This window comes from Danio rerio, chromosome 13 (genome assembly GCF_052040795.2).
Source record: "Danio rerio strain M-AB ecotype USA chromosome 13, GRCz13ab, whole genome shotgun sequence".
Taxonomy (NCBI): domain Eukaryota; kingdom Metazoa; phylum Chordata; class Actinopteri; order Cypriniformes; family Danionidae; genus Danio; species Danio rerio.
This window is the reverse complement of record NC_141033.1, coordinates 27,262,775-27,276,642: the sequence shown is the minus strand read 5'-3', so window position 1 is coordinate 27,276,642 and position 13,868 is coordinate 27,262,775. Positions and strand designations below refer to the sequence as shown.

General features: G+C 36.1%; 1 protein-coding gene across 4 annotated transcripts in view; it reads left to right on the top strand.

Moving 5' to 3' along the window:
* Nucleotides 1–13,868, top strand: part of slka (STE20-like kinase a) — a 44,826-nt gene that overhangs the window by 28,714 nt on the left and 2,244 nt on the right. The window contains exons 13-19 of one of the 4 annotated variants that reach the window (XM_087278376.1): nucleotides 336–428; nucleotides 2,331–2,402; nucleotides 6,065–6,194; nucleotides 9,909–10,033; nucleotides 10,127–10,315; nucleotides 11,488–11,613; nucleotides 11,716–11,829. In XM_087278376.1, coding sequence (XP_087134502.1) covers nucleotides 336–428; nucleotides 2,331–2,402; nucleotides 6,065–6,194; nucleotides 9,909–10,033; nucleotides 10,127–10,315; nucleotides 11,488–11,613; nucleotides 11,716–11,829 — 849 coding nt within the window. 4 annotated transcript variants of the gene reach the window in all.

Genomic DNA, 13,868 nt, shown 5'->3' with positions numbered 1-13,868 from the left:
ATCAATGTCAGCAATATAGTAGTGGGCATCTTTTAAATCTTACTTTGAAGGATCCACATTCTGATGCCTGTCATGGTTGTGGAGGTGGGCTTTTGCTGTTTTTCAGCTTCTGAACTCTTTAACAGTAGGAGCTGATTGTGGGCTATTGGAATAATCTCTATACCTGCTAACCCTTTTGAAAATCATCAGTGGTCTCGGGATGATAATTTTTCAAATACTAAACCATTTTTCACCTTAGTAAATTCACCCTTTATTGCGGATTTTGCATGACATTCTCAGACTAATCAGTTCAAGTAAAGGCTTCAATCCCAACAGTCTGCATGCTCAAACTGTAGGTCAAACAAGAGGTCGGACTGTCCCCCAAACACATGAGAAAAGAGCTCATGAAACGCTTAAAAGAAGACCTAGCTGCCATTCAGCATGGAGAGGTAATTTAGATGCCAGCCAGCCACCACACACACTTCTATACCACTTCTACTCTTCTCTTCTGCCCCTCTGATCTTTAATGTAGGATTGGCATAAATCAAAAAATAATCTGCCCATGGGCATTAATGGAGAGTTTGTGCTCCGTTTTGCTGGCAATGCAGCTTTCACATTTCTGGGAAGGCTTTAAAGTGAATGTTCCAACATAAATGCAGAGATTGGTTTCCATCTAGAGATAAAAGCATAGGTTAGATCAGGTGATTTGAAGCCTAGTGTATTCACCCTGAAGGCCTGTTCTAGAGCGGTGTGTGTTAGGAAAAACACTAAATTTCAAAAAGTATGTTCATGTTAGGTTTAAAATGCAGTACAAGACAATTCTGTATTGATGTGCTTGGTTGTAGGCCTCCCCAAAATTGTCCCAAAATTTTGTGGTCCCATATTAGAATCAAATTATATTAACAATAAAAGAAAATAGTTTAATTTCATTAACTGTGGTTAATAATTAAAACAACAACATCTATGTGCAAATATAGCAACTAAACTATGACTAAAATATATATTATAGTTATTAATTAATATTTTATTTTAACCTCCTAAACTCTGGTACCGTGTCTGTGCCGTCATTTACTTTCGCATTCTTTACATTTTAAAGATCCATACTGGCCCAATACCTTTATAAGTGGTTCAGTTCTCTCAGTTGGAATAGAACAACTTCTGCATAAACTTTGATAGAACCATTTTTCTTTTTTCCTATGATTACTGACATGTGCAGGAATCACCAAAATTAATTATAGCATCCTAGACCACACAGAGCCTAAAAGGTGCACTTTCAAATTTGAGTTTACAAATAAATAAGTAAATAAATAAATAAATAAATACATTTTTGAGAGGTTTATTATAACACAGACAACGTATACAATTATTTTAATGACTTTCAACAGTAATATAAGAAAATGCAAAAGGGTTTTTTTTATAATGATGCAAAACTTTGGCATTTACACCTCTGCATGTGGATTTGGTTTGCTTTTGAATTTGGGTACGCAAGATCCAGGCGGAAACCCCAAAATAGCACTTGACTTTAAGAGGTTAATGCTTATAATGGTTTTCAATGGTAGTTTTGCTGAATAAATTCTGTATCTACGGCTCCATAATTATAGTGGAAGAACAGAAGACCAAACAAGGCTTTAAAGCTTCCATTTTGTGCACAGTAACCTGTTCATATGCGTTTCTTATCAACACTGTCAGCATTATGATGGATCATCAATTTGTCATCAGCATCTCTTACATTTATAATTGACCCAAGCAGATGCAGCTCTGAGACACTTAAAACACCAGACGAGACGCTCATCTGCACGTAAACATGCCCATATATATTTGCATAAATTGTAGCATTTGAGATTTGGCTATTTGAAATCAAGCGGATCACAGATTTGTTTTTATTTTGATTCATCACGCAACCCTACTCTATTTTACTAAACATTGCCTTAACCGATCACACGCCTATGTAATAGATTTATGCACTTGTTAGAAATGCTTGAGGCAGCCAAACCATTTAGAAATGGGTTTCCTAATACTCCTGGCCACATTGGACTCACTCAGGAAGAATATAACAGACTAATGATGACTGCTGCATCTCATCATGCATGTCAATTACGACAGCTGCACTAACTGATGATGATAACTTCAGACTCACCAGCTGCTAAACCCGCTCCCCATGCATCATCAGGAAGAACTATCCTCGCTGCACGTGGGTCTTATCTCGGGACCCAGGAAGCAAACAGATTACTGCCATGAGGAGAGCAGATGATGTTGTGAGATGTGTGTCTGGTTTGCGTGTGATACGCTTGAGTGCTGGTGTGTGTCCCCTGTTCCTGACGTGGTGGAGTTGGCTGTGTTTTACTCCACAGGGTGTGGCCCAGGTTATGATACAGTCTTTTCAGTTGTCCTCATGTGCTCTGTTCAACGCTCAGATGCAGGATGTAAGTCTCTTCTCTCCTCGTGACTCAACCCTCTCACATGTGCCCGTCCATCACGCAAGATACACACACAAATACACATTCACAATGCATTAAGCACGTTTTTAGGAACTTGTAGTTTAGTAAAGAAGATGACATTCATTTATACACTTTAAAGTTACAGTTCACCCAAAAATAACGATTGTCAACGTCCACTTGTTATAAACACAAAAGATGTTTTGAAGACTGTTGGAAACCAGCAGCCATTGACTTTCATATTATCTTGTTTTTTATTTGTACTATAGATGTCAATGTCTACCAGTTTCCTCATTCTTCAAAATATATGTTTTATTGCTAAAAAATAAACAAAGTTTTGGTATCTCCTAAAGGCAAATTTATACTTCTGCGTTAAGTGCAGCAGGTATTTTCTCTGTAACCTTCACTTAGTCACGTAACGTAGACTAACCATGTTCCGTACACTTTTTGCTATTCAGCGCACTCAAATGACCACTCATCCATCATTGAAAGCCAGATAAGCATGTTTGTGTGGTTGTGTGGTTTGTGGGGTACCTATTGCGCAATCCAAATTTTCCATTGATGTCTTTTGTACCAGTAGTTTTTAAGAAAAGATGGGAAAAATAGCACATACGCATGTGTACAGAAGATGATAGGTATTAACGGTGTTCTGTACACGAATAAAATAGTGTTCTGAATCGGGCGCATAACTTCAATTGACTGGCAAAAATAGACATTATTTTAAGTCTTTTTAAAAACAATGTCACAATATACTGTTATTGTGTTTAACTTTAAGTTAATATTATATTTAATACTTTTTAATGAAAGTTTGAAATGAAATAACTATACAATAATTTAATTTTTATGTTTGTTTATTTTAGTACAGGATGACAATTTAAAACATTAAATTCATGTTTAATTAATACTAACTTGATTGACCTTTTAAGAATATAAACATCATCACTGCACAAAGACTATCCAAACACTTTTGTTTTGTTTTGTTTTACTTTAGGCTCTCTCTGGTGGAGAGTTGCGCTATGTGGTCATCACCCACAACTGACATTTAAATATTCCCATTTCATTTTTCATTTTAAGCTTGCCCACCATATATTTTCAAGGGCATTAGGTGGACGTACTGTTGCAAACTTAATAAATTTTCTCGGTCTCTGTTGTGCTCGACGGTGAAGGAGTGAAAAATAAAGATTAAACGGATATATAGCTTCTCTACGACCCGTAGGTGTTTATTGAGAGATTAGCTTTAAAAGGTTATCTGTACGGAACATTGTTGTGTACGGAATATGGTTAGTGTACGTTACCATACAAAATTACACACTGCAATGATGCAGAGTGGAAAATCTGCATAGCAGTGGTGAGTTTGGGCCATACCTGTCAACCCTCTTGTCTTCGCCGGGATTCTCCCGGCGTTTACCATTCTATCCATTGACCGTTGCTCTTTATATGCAGCCACTGAATAAGTCATGTAAATCAGCCCTTATGGTGATTACTGACGGACCCGCTTCATATAGTTATAAAGATCAGCTTCTGTAAATGCGATTTGAAGTGGAGCAAAAGTGGACTCTTAGATTTGAGTAGGATTTTATCCCTTATTTTAAAATATATAATATAAAAATATTCATATACAAATATCCTGATTAAGTTGTTGAACATTCCCCTGTTCCTGTCTTTCTTCCTTGAATGATTGTTAGTTTGAACTACTTTTACAGTAGCATGCTTTGCATTTCTAGCATAAACTCAACACAATGCAATAGAGAAACCACACTGTCTTCTACCATTTTAGTAGCGTTAACAAAAAAGGAAGGTGGGTATGGTTATCACTTGATCCAAATGGGCTTAAGGTTAAGAGTAAATTTTCAGTAAATTATCCCTTAAACCAAAAATAAAGGATACATAATCTAGTGTGAATAGTTGTCTCTGCATCTTCTCACCCAATGCCTCCCTGGAATCATTGTTTGACGTCACACTCAAACTGATTGACACAAGCAGAACTGATAACAGCGTAGTTGTGATGTGGACGGCACATGCGGGCAGGAAGGTGCTCTGTTGTTTTGGAGTGCTATCGCTGTGTTGCTGCAGTGTCTCAGTATCTCTTCTATCTGCTCATTCTCTCATACTGTTACTGAAACTCTGGTCAAGTTTCTGTCACATGTGCTGCTTTTTCTGTGTGTCACTGAAGGCCATTTGAAAGCAGGAGTCAACAATAAGGATGACTTTGAGATGCTATTATGAATTGTATTATTATTAATTATTATGATATTGTATTAGCTTATACGTTGTTTATAGACCAAGAATATTGCTCTGAATTAGTCATTATTTTATTGTTATGCTTATCCTTTAGGCAGGCCCACATAGATCTCCACAGGTTTCAGCAGATTTAGATTGCATGTCGCTTATGATGTTGGTAAAAAATCCACTTCCATTTAAAAGTTTAGAGACAGTAACATTTGTTAAAAAAATTATATTTTTCAAAATAGAATATTTTCAACAGCAAGCATTCAGTTAATCAAAGGTGACAGCAAATACAATTATTATGTAAAGGATTTCTGTAAAATTTTATATCTTATTCTGATCTTTCTACTTGCCTAAAGAAAATATAGTCATGTTATCCACAAAAAAACAGAATATAATTATCTTATCCACAAAAAACAACCACATGATGCTAATAAGATTTTTTTTAGTAGCAATATTTGAGTGATTTCTGAAGGATCACATAATGCTTTAAGAGCAGAGTATTGGATAGTCATATGAATAAATAAGTTAAACTTTTCACAACATATTCAGTGCTCAACAAATACGGACCAGCGTGAGAGACACTCTGGACAGTAGATAGCATCATTAGTGGCCCAATCAGGCCAATGCTGCCTTGTTATTAAAGTTTATTTTGCCTGTGACTATTTGTCAATTGCTTGTGAATAAAGTCTTGAAATCCAGAAACAGTTTGTGCTTTTAAAGCCTTTAAAGGCTCCTAAAGAGACCTCAAAATCACAGCAACATCAAGTTATGAGGCTAAAAGAAAATGTCTGTTTCTAACATCTTGGAAGCAGACATTTATATGGATAGAACACGGCAAAAAAATTTAAGTGATGTTTTGCACTGTTTGCCGTCAGTGTGGCAAGTCAGTCACCTTTTGTTAAATAATTTAGAACTGCAGTAGAATACCTGCACATTTTCCATGCTGCTCTTTTTGTTTGAATAACACTTTGAATTTTGCTCATTAGCATTTATAAAAAATCTTTATATATATATTTTTTTGACACAGTAGTTAAAATATGTGGCTAAGAAGTAGCTATTAACTTTTTTGTTTTTGGCCAGTGAAAATTTTGGTTGGGCAAGTAAAAACTCAATCGGGTCTGCCTTTAGGTTTTGTCAAGCTGTATGCTGAATTTGTATGTATTGTTAATCTATTCTCTATTTCTTTCCTTTCATGAATCTTTTTCCATTTATCATGAATTATCAATGTTTTATCTTTGTTAAATGGTTTAAGTGTGACTTTCCTCTTAATGCTGTGGTATCAGTGCTGTGATTAGTGTTCATATTTGACTGCTTCCCCTTGGAGCATGATCATATGCAGAGACTAATTCAAAACATCCCCCTTTGTTTCTGCACCCGATCCTCCTCTCCCTCTCTCTTGTTCTTCCTCCACTGTCTGACAGGAGCAAGAGTTTCTCCAGAGACAGCAGCAGGAGCTGGATGGAGCTCTGAAGAAGATCATCCAGCAGCACAAACTGGAGATCGCCACTATAGAAAGAGACTGTCTCAACCATAAGCAGCAGCTCATGAGAGGTCAGATACACTTTACACAAAACCTATCGTGATTTTTCTTACATTTATGACAGGGATGTGTGACTTAAGGGAGAGAGAGAGAGAGAGAGAGAGATGCATTTTGAAGTTACAATAAAAATGGCTAATTATTTTTTAATGAGTTTTTCTGATCAATTTGAATCATTATACAATTGTCTATGTCTGTATATAGAGGGAGTGTTGGGTGGATAGATAGATACATACATTTCGAATTTACCAAAAAAAAAATATATATATTTAAAAAAAAAAAAGCTAATGTGTTCGGTAATTTCTGATTTGTTTAAATAAATAACATTTGAATATATAATACATGCATGCATATACCTATACCCCTTTGATTTTTTTTTTCTTTTTTAAAAATTTCCCTAAATATTCACAGTATGTCTGAAAATATTTTTTCTTCCGGATAAAGTCTTAAAGTGTTTTAAAAATTATTAGCCCCTTTAAATAAAATTTTTTTGATAATCTACTGAACAAACCATCATTATTCAATAACTTGCCTAGTTAACCCTGTTAAGCCTTTAAATGTCACTTTAAGGCAGGGGTGTCCAAACTTTTTGGGCCGAGGGCCAGATGCAAAAAAAAAAACTTTGTCCCGGGCCAAATTTTATATATATTATATAATTTTATATATACATGATATTTAAACAGATTTCTAAACATAATAGTTTTAATAACTCATTTCTAATAACTGATTTATTTTATCTTTACCATGATGACAGTAAATAATATTTGACTAGATATTTTTCAAGACACTTCTATACAGCTTAAAGTGACATTTAAAGGCTTAACTAGGTTAATTAGGTTAACTAGTCAAGTTAAGGTAATTAGGCAAGTTATTATATAACAATGGTTTGTTCTGAAGACTTAAGGGCCTAATAATTTTGACCTTAAAATGGTTCATAAAAATAAAAACTGCTTTTATTCTAGCTGAAATAAAACAAATAAGTCTTTCTCCAGAAGAAAAAAATATTATCAGACATACTGTGAAAATTTCCTTGCTCTGTTAAACATGATATGGGAAATATTTAAAAAAGAAGAAATAAATCAAAGAGGGGCTAATAATTCTGACTTAAACTCTGTGTAGATAGATAGATAGATAGATAGATAGATAGATAGATAGATAGATAGATAGATAGATAGATAGATAGATAGATAGATAGATAGATAGATAGATAGATAGATAGATAGATAGATAGATAGAGCTGTGAATCTACACTGGTCTCACGGTTCGGTTACGATTATCATGCCATCGATTGGGTTCAATTCGATATCTCGGTGCATTAGGGTGCATTGACGATGCTTTTCATACAGTTTTATATGTTCTTCACAGCAGAGCAATTATTGTATTAAAATGTATAAATATATTTCTATACTATCTGTAATACAATTTTGTCCTTTAATACAAACTGTCAGATATATAAACTGCGCCTTTAAGCAACACTAGCATTTATAGCAAATAAACAAATATAAATATCCAGATTGTTTTTTGATCCTTGTCTAGAAATTCCTTTCTTACACCTCTTTGATTGGTCACGCGCTCAACTGAAAGGGCTGTGATTGGCTCTGAAGCCTGGTTTAAACACAGATAAAACGGCAGCGGCGATCACATCTGATCCATAATGGACACTGTGGAGAAAATTCTGCAGACATGCGCTTGTGTCTGTATCTAGAAGTATAATGCGCTTGTGTCTGTATCCAGAAGTATAATGCGCTTGTGTCTGTATCCAGTGGAACAGCCGAGAGGAAAGGAAAAGTCACACCTGCAGGTCAAATGAGCAGCAGTGAGTGAGACGGAGAGAGATATGAGAGAGTTTACTTTCATTTTCTCAATCGCAGTGAAACAGGGGCTTCTGCTGTGTCAGTGAAAGACTGTCCAGCAAACACACACGCCGTGAAATTGTGCACAGTATCTGCATTTGTAAGTAGTTGGAGCGTTGTAAATACTCGCTCTTGCCATAGTAAGCTACGACGACATAGCGACCTTCGCCATAGAAAGCTACGGCGATATAGCCCATATGAGATAAATGACGTCAGTACATAATTACCGGTTATGATTAACCGATATCGAATTGTCCGCGTCTGCAACGCTGTGCACCGAAGAAACAATTAATTTTGACACCCCTAATAGATAGCTAGATATTACAAAAAAGGACTGATAATATATTGTTTTAATGTTATTTTATGATGAATGTGAATCAGTTATACAATTGTGTAATGTACACTCACCGGCTACTTCATTAGGTTAGTATACTATATTTATTGTCCAACTGCTTAACGCAAATTTCTAATTATCCAATGGCAGAAACTAATTGCATTTAGGCATGTAGACATTGTCAAGATGGCCTGCTGCAGTTCAAACTGAGCATCTGAATCGGAAAGAAAGGTAATTTAAGTGACTTTGAATGTGGCATGGTAGTTTTTGCCAAATGGGCTGGTCTGAGTATTTCAGAAGCTGCTGTCTACTGAGATTTACACACAACCATCTCTAGGGTTTACAGAGAATGGTCTGAAAAAGAGAAAATATCCAGTGAGCGGCAGTTCTGTGGGCGCAAATGCCTTGTTGATGCCAGAGGTCAGAGGAGAATGGCCAGACTAGTTACAGCTGATAGAAAGGCAACAGTATCTCAAATAACCACGCGTTACAACCAAGGTATGCAGAAGAGCATCTCTTAACGCACAACTCGAGGGGGATGGGCAACAGCAGTTGAAGACCAAACCGATTTCAACTATAAGAAGTTATTTTTCTAAAATGTTCTTAAGTCTTATGATATTCAAACATTTTTTGAGGAAACTGTTAACATTTCTAGACAATTTAAAATGTTTTTGTGTCTGAGCGGCGAGCGCTTGTGTCTGTGTGTACTGTGTTGCCTGCACATTTGCATATTTTTCAGACAGTTGCACTCTTAACTTTACTGAGTGGTTTCATCAGGAAGTCCTGCAAAACTTTTTTGTTGTATTGTGGTTATGTTCATTATAAATAAATAACATGCAGCACATATGTGCTGATGTCTTTATCTAGGTCATACTTTTTAGGTCATCAATTCTATCTGTCAAAGAAACAAACCAAACATGTTACTTTCTTCTGACATTAAAGCTCTCTACCTGGAATAGAGCAATACCACATGTTATTTTCAGACAGAGGTCCAATTATAAAGTCCTCAAGTTCTTATGAAGGTCAGCCATATGTCTCGGGAGGTGTGGCCGAGATATATTTTGATGAGAGTAGCTTGTGTAAAGACAGATAGACAGAGCGTGTCGAGATTTGCTGTCTATGAAGTGTGATAAACGGTGACTTCATGTCTGCAAATCATGTCTAAACCTGAGTGGAGTCAAACGGTCTGGTTCTAATGCGTAATGGGTTGTTAAGCTTGTAAAGTCTGATGTCACACATCACAGTTTTTGGATCCACTTTATCAAATGCCAAAATCAAACAGCTAATGTTACTATGGTATGCTTACAGTGTACAGAAATACTATTTGAACAAGTTTGTAAATCATCGTTGTAAATCTTATATATATCATTATTATATACTTAATCTCAGTGGTTGATAATTTTTTTTTAAATGGTTAAAATATTGCTGTGGTCAATGACAAGTGGTCATTACAGGCTATTGTGTTTAAACGAGACCCAGAATACATCACAAATTAAAAATCATATTGTTTCTATATATTTTTTCTTATAAAAAACGTACAGCAAGAGAAGCAGCCATGTGGGAGCTGGAGGAGCGCCACCTGCAGGAGAAACACCAGTTACTGAAGCAGCAGCTGAAGGATCAATACTTCATGCAGAGACATCAGCTCCTCAAGAGACATGACAAGGTGAGGCCCGACCATCGGTTTGGACAGCAAAATCAAATACTGCTGTGCTCCGTAAGGCACTCTGACCATTTTTCCCTCATGGCTGCTCTTCAGGAGATGGAGCAGATGCAGGGTTATAACCAGCGGTTGATTGAGGAGATGAAGAACAGACAGGCGCAGGAACGAGCTCGACTGCCGAAGATCCAGCGCAGTGAAGCCAAGACGCGGATGGCCATGTTTAAGAAGAGCCTCCGCATCACTGGCACCGGGACGCCAGAGCAGGATAGAGAAAAAATCAAACAGGTCAGATCCTGCATCAAGAAAATCACTAAGAGTTATTTAAAGCAGAAGCATTTTCTTGGTATAAGTAGCTTTTTTACCTTTATTTTTGTGTCAAGTACAAATGTCATTATCTTTACAGGGATTGATTTTTTTATATTTATAAATCCTCCCTAACAAACCCTGAACACACTGTCTGTTGTAAATATTGATAGTAACAATAATATGAATATTAAAGGTAAATAAGCAAATAAATGCACAATGACTTTCATTAATTTGGTAACACTTTAAAATAATGGTCCATTAGTTAATGTTAGATAATGTATTTACTAACATGAGCTAACTGTTATTATTATGTTATAGTGTATGTAGTAGTAATACATTTTTTACAGTATTTATTCATGTTTGTTAACCCTAATTAATGTTATTTAGATTTTTTTAATAAGTTTAACTTTTCATGTTCGTTCATGTTATCTCACAGTGCATTAAATAATGGTCCATTAGTTAATGTTAGATAATGTATTTACTAACATGAGCTAACTGTTATTATTATGTTATAGTGTATGTAGTAGTAATACATTTTTTACAGTATTTATTCATGTTTGTTAACCCTAATTAAGGTTATTTAGATTTTTTTAATAAGTTTAACTTTTCATGTTCGTTCATGTTATCTCACAGTGCATTAAATAATGTTACAAGCACAACTTTTGATTTTTATACTGCATCAGTTAATGTTGAACTAAGAGCAATAAATGCTTTACAAGGTTTTTCACGCTTGGTTAAATGTTGGTAAACTAATTAACTAACATGAACTAATGGGCCATTATTCTAAAAATCCAATATCAATGACAATATTGGTCATTACTTGTCCACAATTTCTTTACACCATTTCCATAGAAAACCCCATTTTCCATTATTTTAGTTTTTTAAAAGAATATTTAGGTTTGCATCCTTAATATCTCCATTGCAGCTGCTTTCCAGTGTTCTAGTGTGGGTGAATTCAGCTAAAGTCATTCATGGGTATGATATTTTTTGGCTGTGACCTAAAATATTCTCCACATATTTGTAAAAAATGGTTTTGGAAAATAGTCTTTGAAAATAGAGTTTTTAATTTTAAATGCACCCAGTATGTGAAAACAATCCACATGATTTGGGAGAGGGTTAATCTTCTGGGGTGTTTTTCACTTTTTCAACAGTTTGCAGTTCAGGAGGACAAGAGACAGAAGAATGAGAGACTTCATCAGCATCAAAAACATGAGAACCAGATGAGAGACCTGCAGCTGCAGTGCGACTCCAACATCAGAGAACTTCAGCAGATGCAGGTCTGCAACATTACCTTGTGCTCGCATGTTTGAGTTCTTTCCCTCTTCTGTTCTGGCTTATCTTAAATTGCATCATCTGGTTGATTGTCTTGTTGCCATCAGAATGAGAAATGTCACCTGCTGATTGAGCATGAGACTCAGAAGCTGAAGGAGCTTGATGAGGAACACAGTCAGGAGCTAAAAGAATGGAGGGAGAAGCTTCGGCCACGGAAGAAGGTAGAGTAACAACATTATTTACTTTTTCAGTGCATCTAATCAAACCTGATCATTAAATTTGAATGCTGCATTTTCCCCCATGTCATATATTGTGGGTTTCCAGACAAGCTCTTAGAGGGAGAGAAAAAATCTGTCCTGCACACTGTGCTAAGGTAGTGTGAGTGTCAAAGTTCACTCTGGCCACCCTAGTTACAACGCTGTCTGTCTTCTTAGCTCCAGCACTGAGAGCATCAAAATTCGCTACATTGATCTCATATTTAAAGCAGCTGTTGAAGCATGTCAGCAAATCACTTACATTCCCACATAAAAACGTGCTTTCTTGCATGAAAATGTTGCGTGTCTTTTATAAAATTTGTTTAACTATAGAAGTCCCGGTTGTTCCATGTGGTGTGGCTTTGCTTCACTTATCCAAAATGTCTGAAATATTCTGAAGCAGCAATACTGTTTTGTACTGTCATCATAGTTAGCACGAGTTTCCCACTTTAATAAAATATTATACTTTTACCTTAATGCACATCAGTAACTCACCAGTAATTTTTGGAAACTGGAAATCCAGTGACCGTAATATTTAAACCCTTGGGAACAATTGTGGTCGGAAACAAAGTTCAAAGGACTATGTTCTCTGGAATCCTCTTCAGCGATCGACGTCTACTTTCTGATTGCTTGCCGCCAAACCGTAGCTCATAGCTTGTTACTATAAAGTTAACTTGATTTCAACTCACCGCAATGCCCACACTTGTGATGACCTGCTGGTTCTAGCCGCCAGCTTTAATTGAAATAATGACTTCTGGCTACTTTGATACTCTCGCCGCCTTCAGTGTGAATGCACAGTAATACCGAGTTCAGACTGCATGATTTTCAAAGTAATCGTGTCACATATGTTTTCACACTGCATGACTATCTGGGCTAGCATTTCGTCGCTGCTTTGTTTACACTGCAAGATGGTTCGGCAACAGGGACTTTCACATTGCATGACTTTACTATAGGAAGAATTGCCAACAACTTCGTCCAAACTACGTCTCACAGCCTAAAAAACGTAGTATATCTTTTGTTATTAACTACATGATGAGAAGGAATCCTTTAATGGAGTAGAACATGTAAATGTTTGCTCACCTGGGTTTAAAGGGAATTAGCCATTTCTCCTCAAAGTTGATACTGAACTAATTTCTTTATGTATGAAACGTCAAACAGACACGGTTGCTCCTGAGTCCTGTCAAACCTCCACTAGTTTTTCCTCCATTTCGTGGGTCCAAATAAACCGAAAAAGAGCGCTTTTTACTTCTCCCCCAGCCTCCCGCTGGCCTGCAGCAGGTACACACACGCACACACAAGTGAAAGCTGCTCTCTCATTGGCTGTAGGCGATCGCTGATGTTATTTTCAGTCAAAATTCAATTCACACGGCATGATTTGAATCGCCGACAGCTCCAGATATTTAGCACGCCAAATATCTTGCTGGCATCGGCGACTCATCAGCGATTCTATCAGATCGCGTCTTTGAAGGTTCATACTGTGTGATTGTCACTCACGAGCAGCGATTTTGCCTGTGATTTCAGGCATTTGTCGGCCATTTCTCAAAACCTGTCGGCGAGCCAAAATCGGGGCTAAAATCACGCAGTCTGAACTAGGCATAAGATGTTGGTGCATTAAAGCTACTCTATATTTTTTGTCATATTTTTATTATATTATATAACCAATATTGTGTTGATATTGTTAATAATTGGCTCATAATGTCATTATGTAGTTTTTAAACGTAATTTCCTACTATTGTTACTAAATTACTACTACAAATTAGATTTTTGTTGTCATTATTTCAGTCTTCATTTGTGATGCTGATTAATTTTGCAGAAATGGTTCTTTTTTCCAAATTTTATTTATAAAAAAGAAAATTCAAAAGAATAGTCTTTGTTTGAAATGGCAGTACTGTGGAATATTAGGTAACACATGTACAGTTGAAGTTAGAATTATTAAACCCCCTGAATTATTAGCCCACCTGTTTATTTTTTCCCCCAATTTCTGTTTAACGAAGGGAAAATTTTAC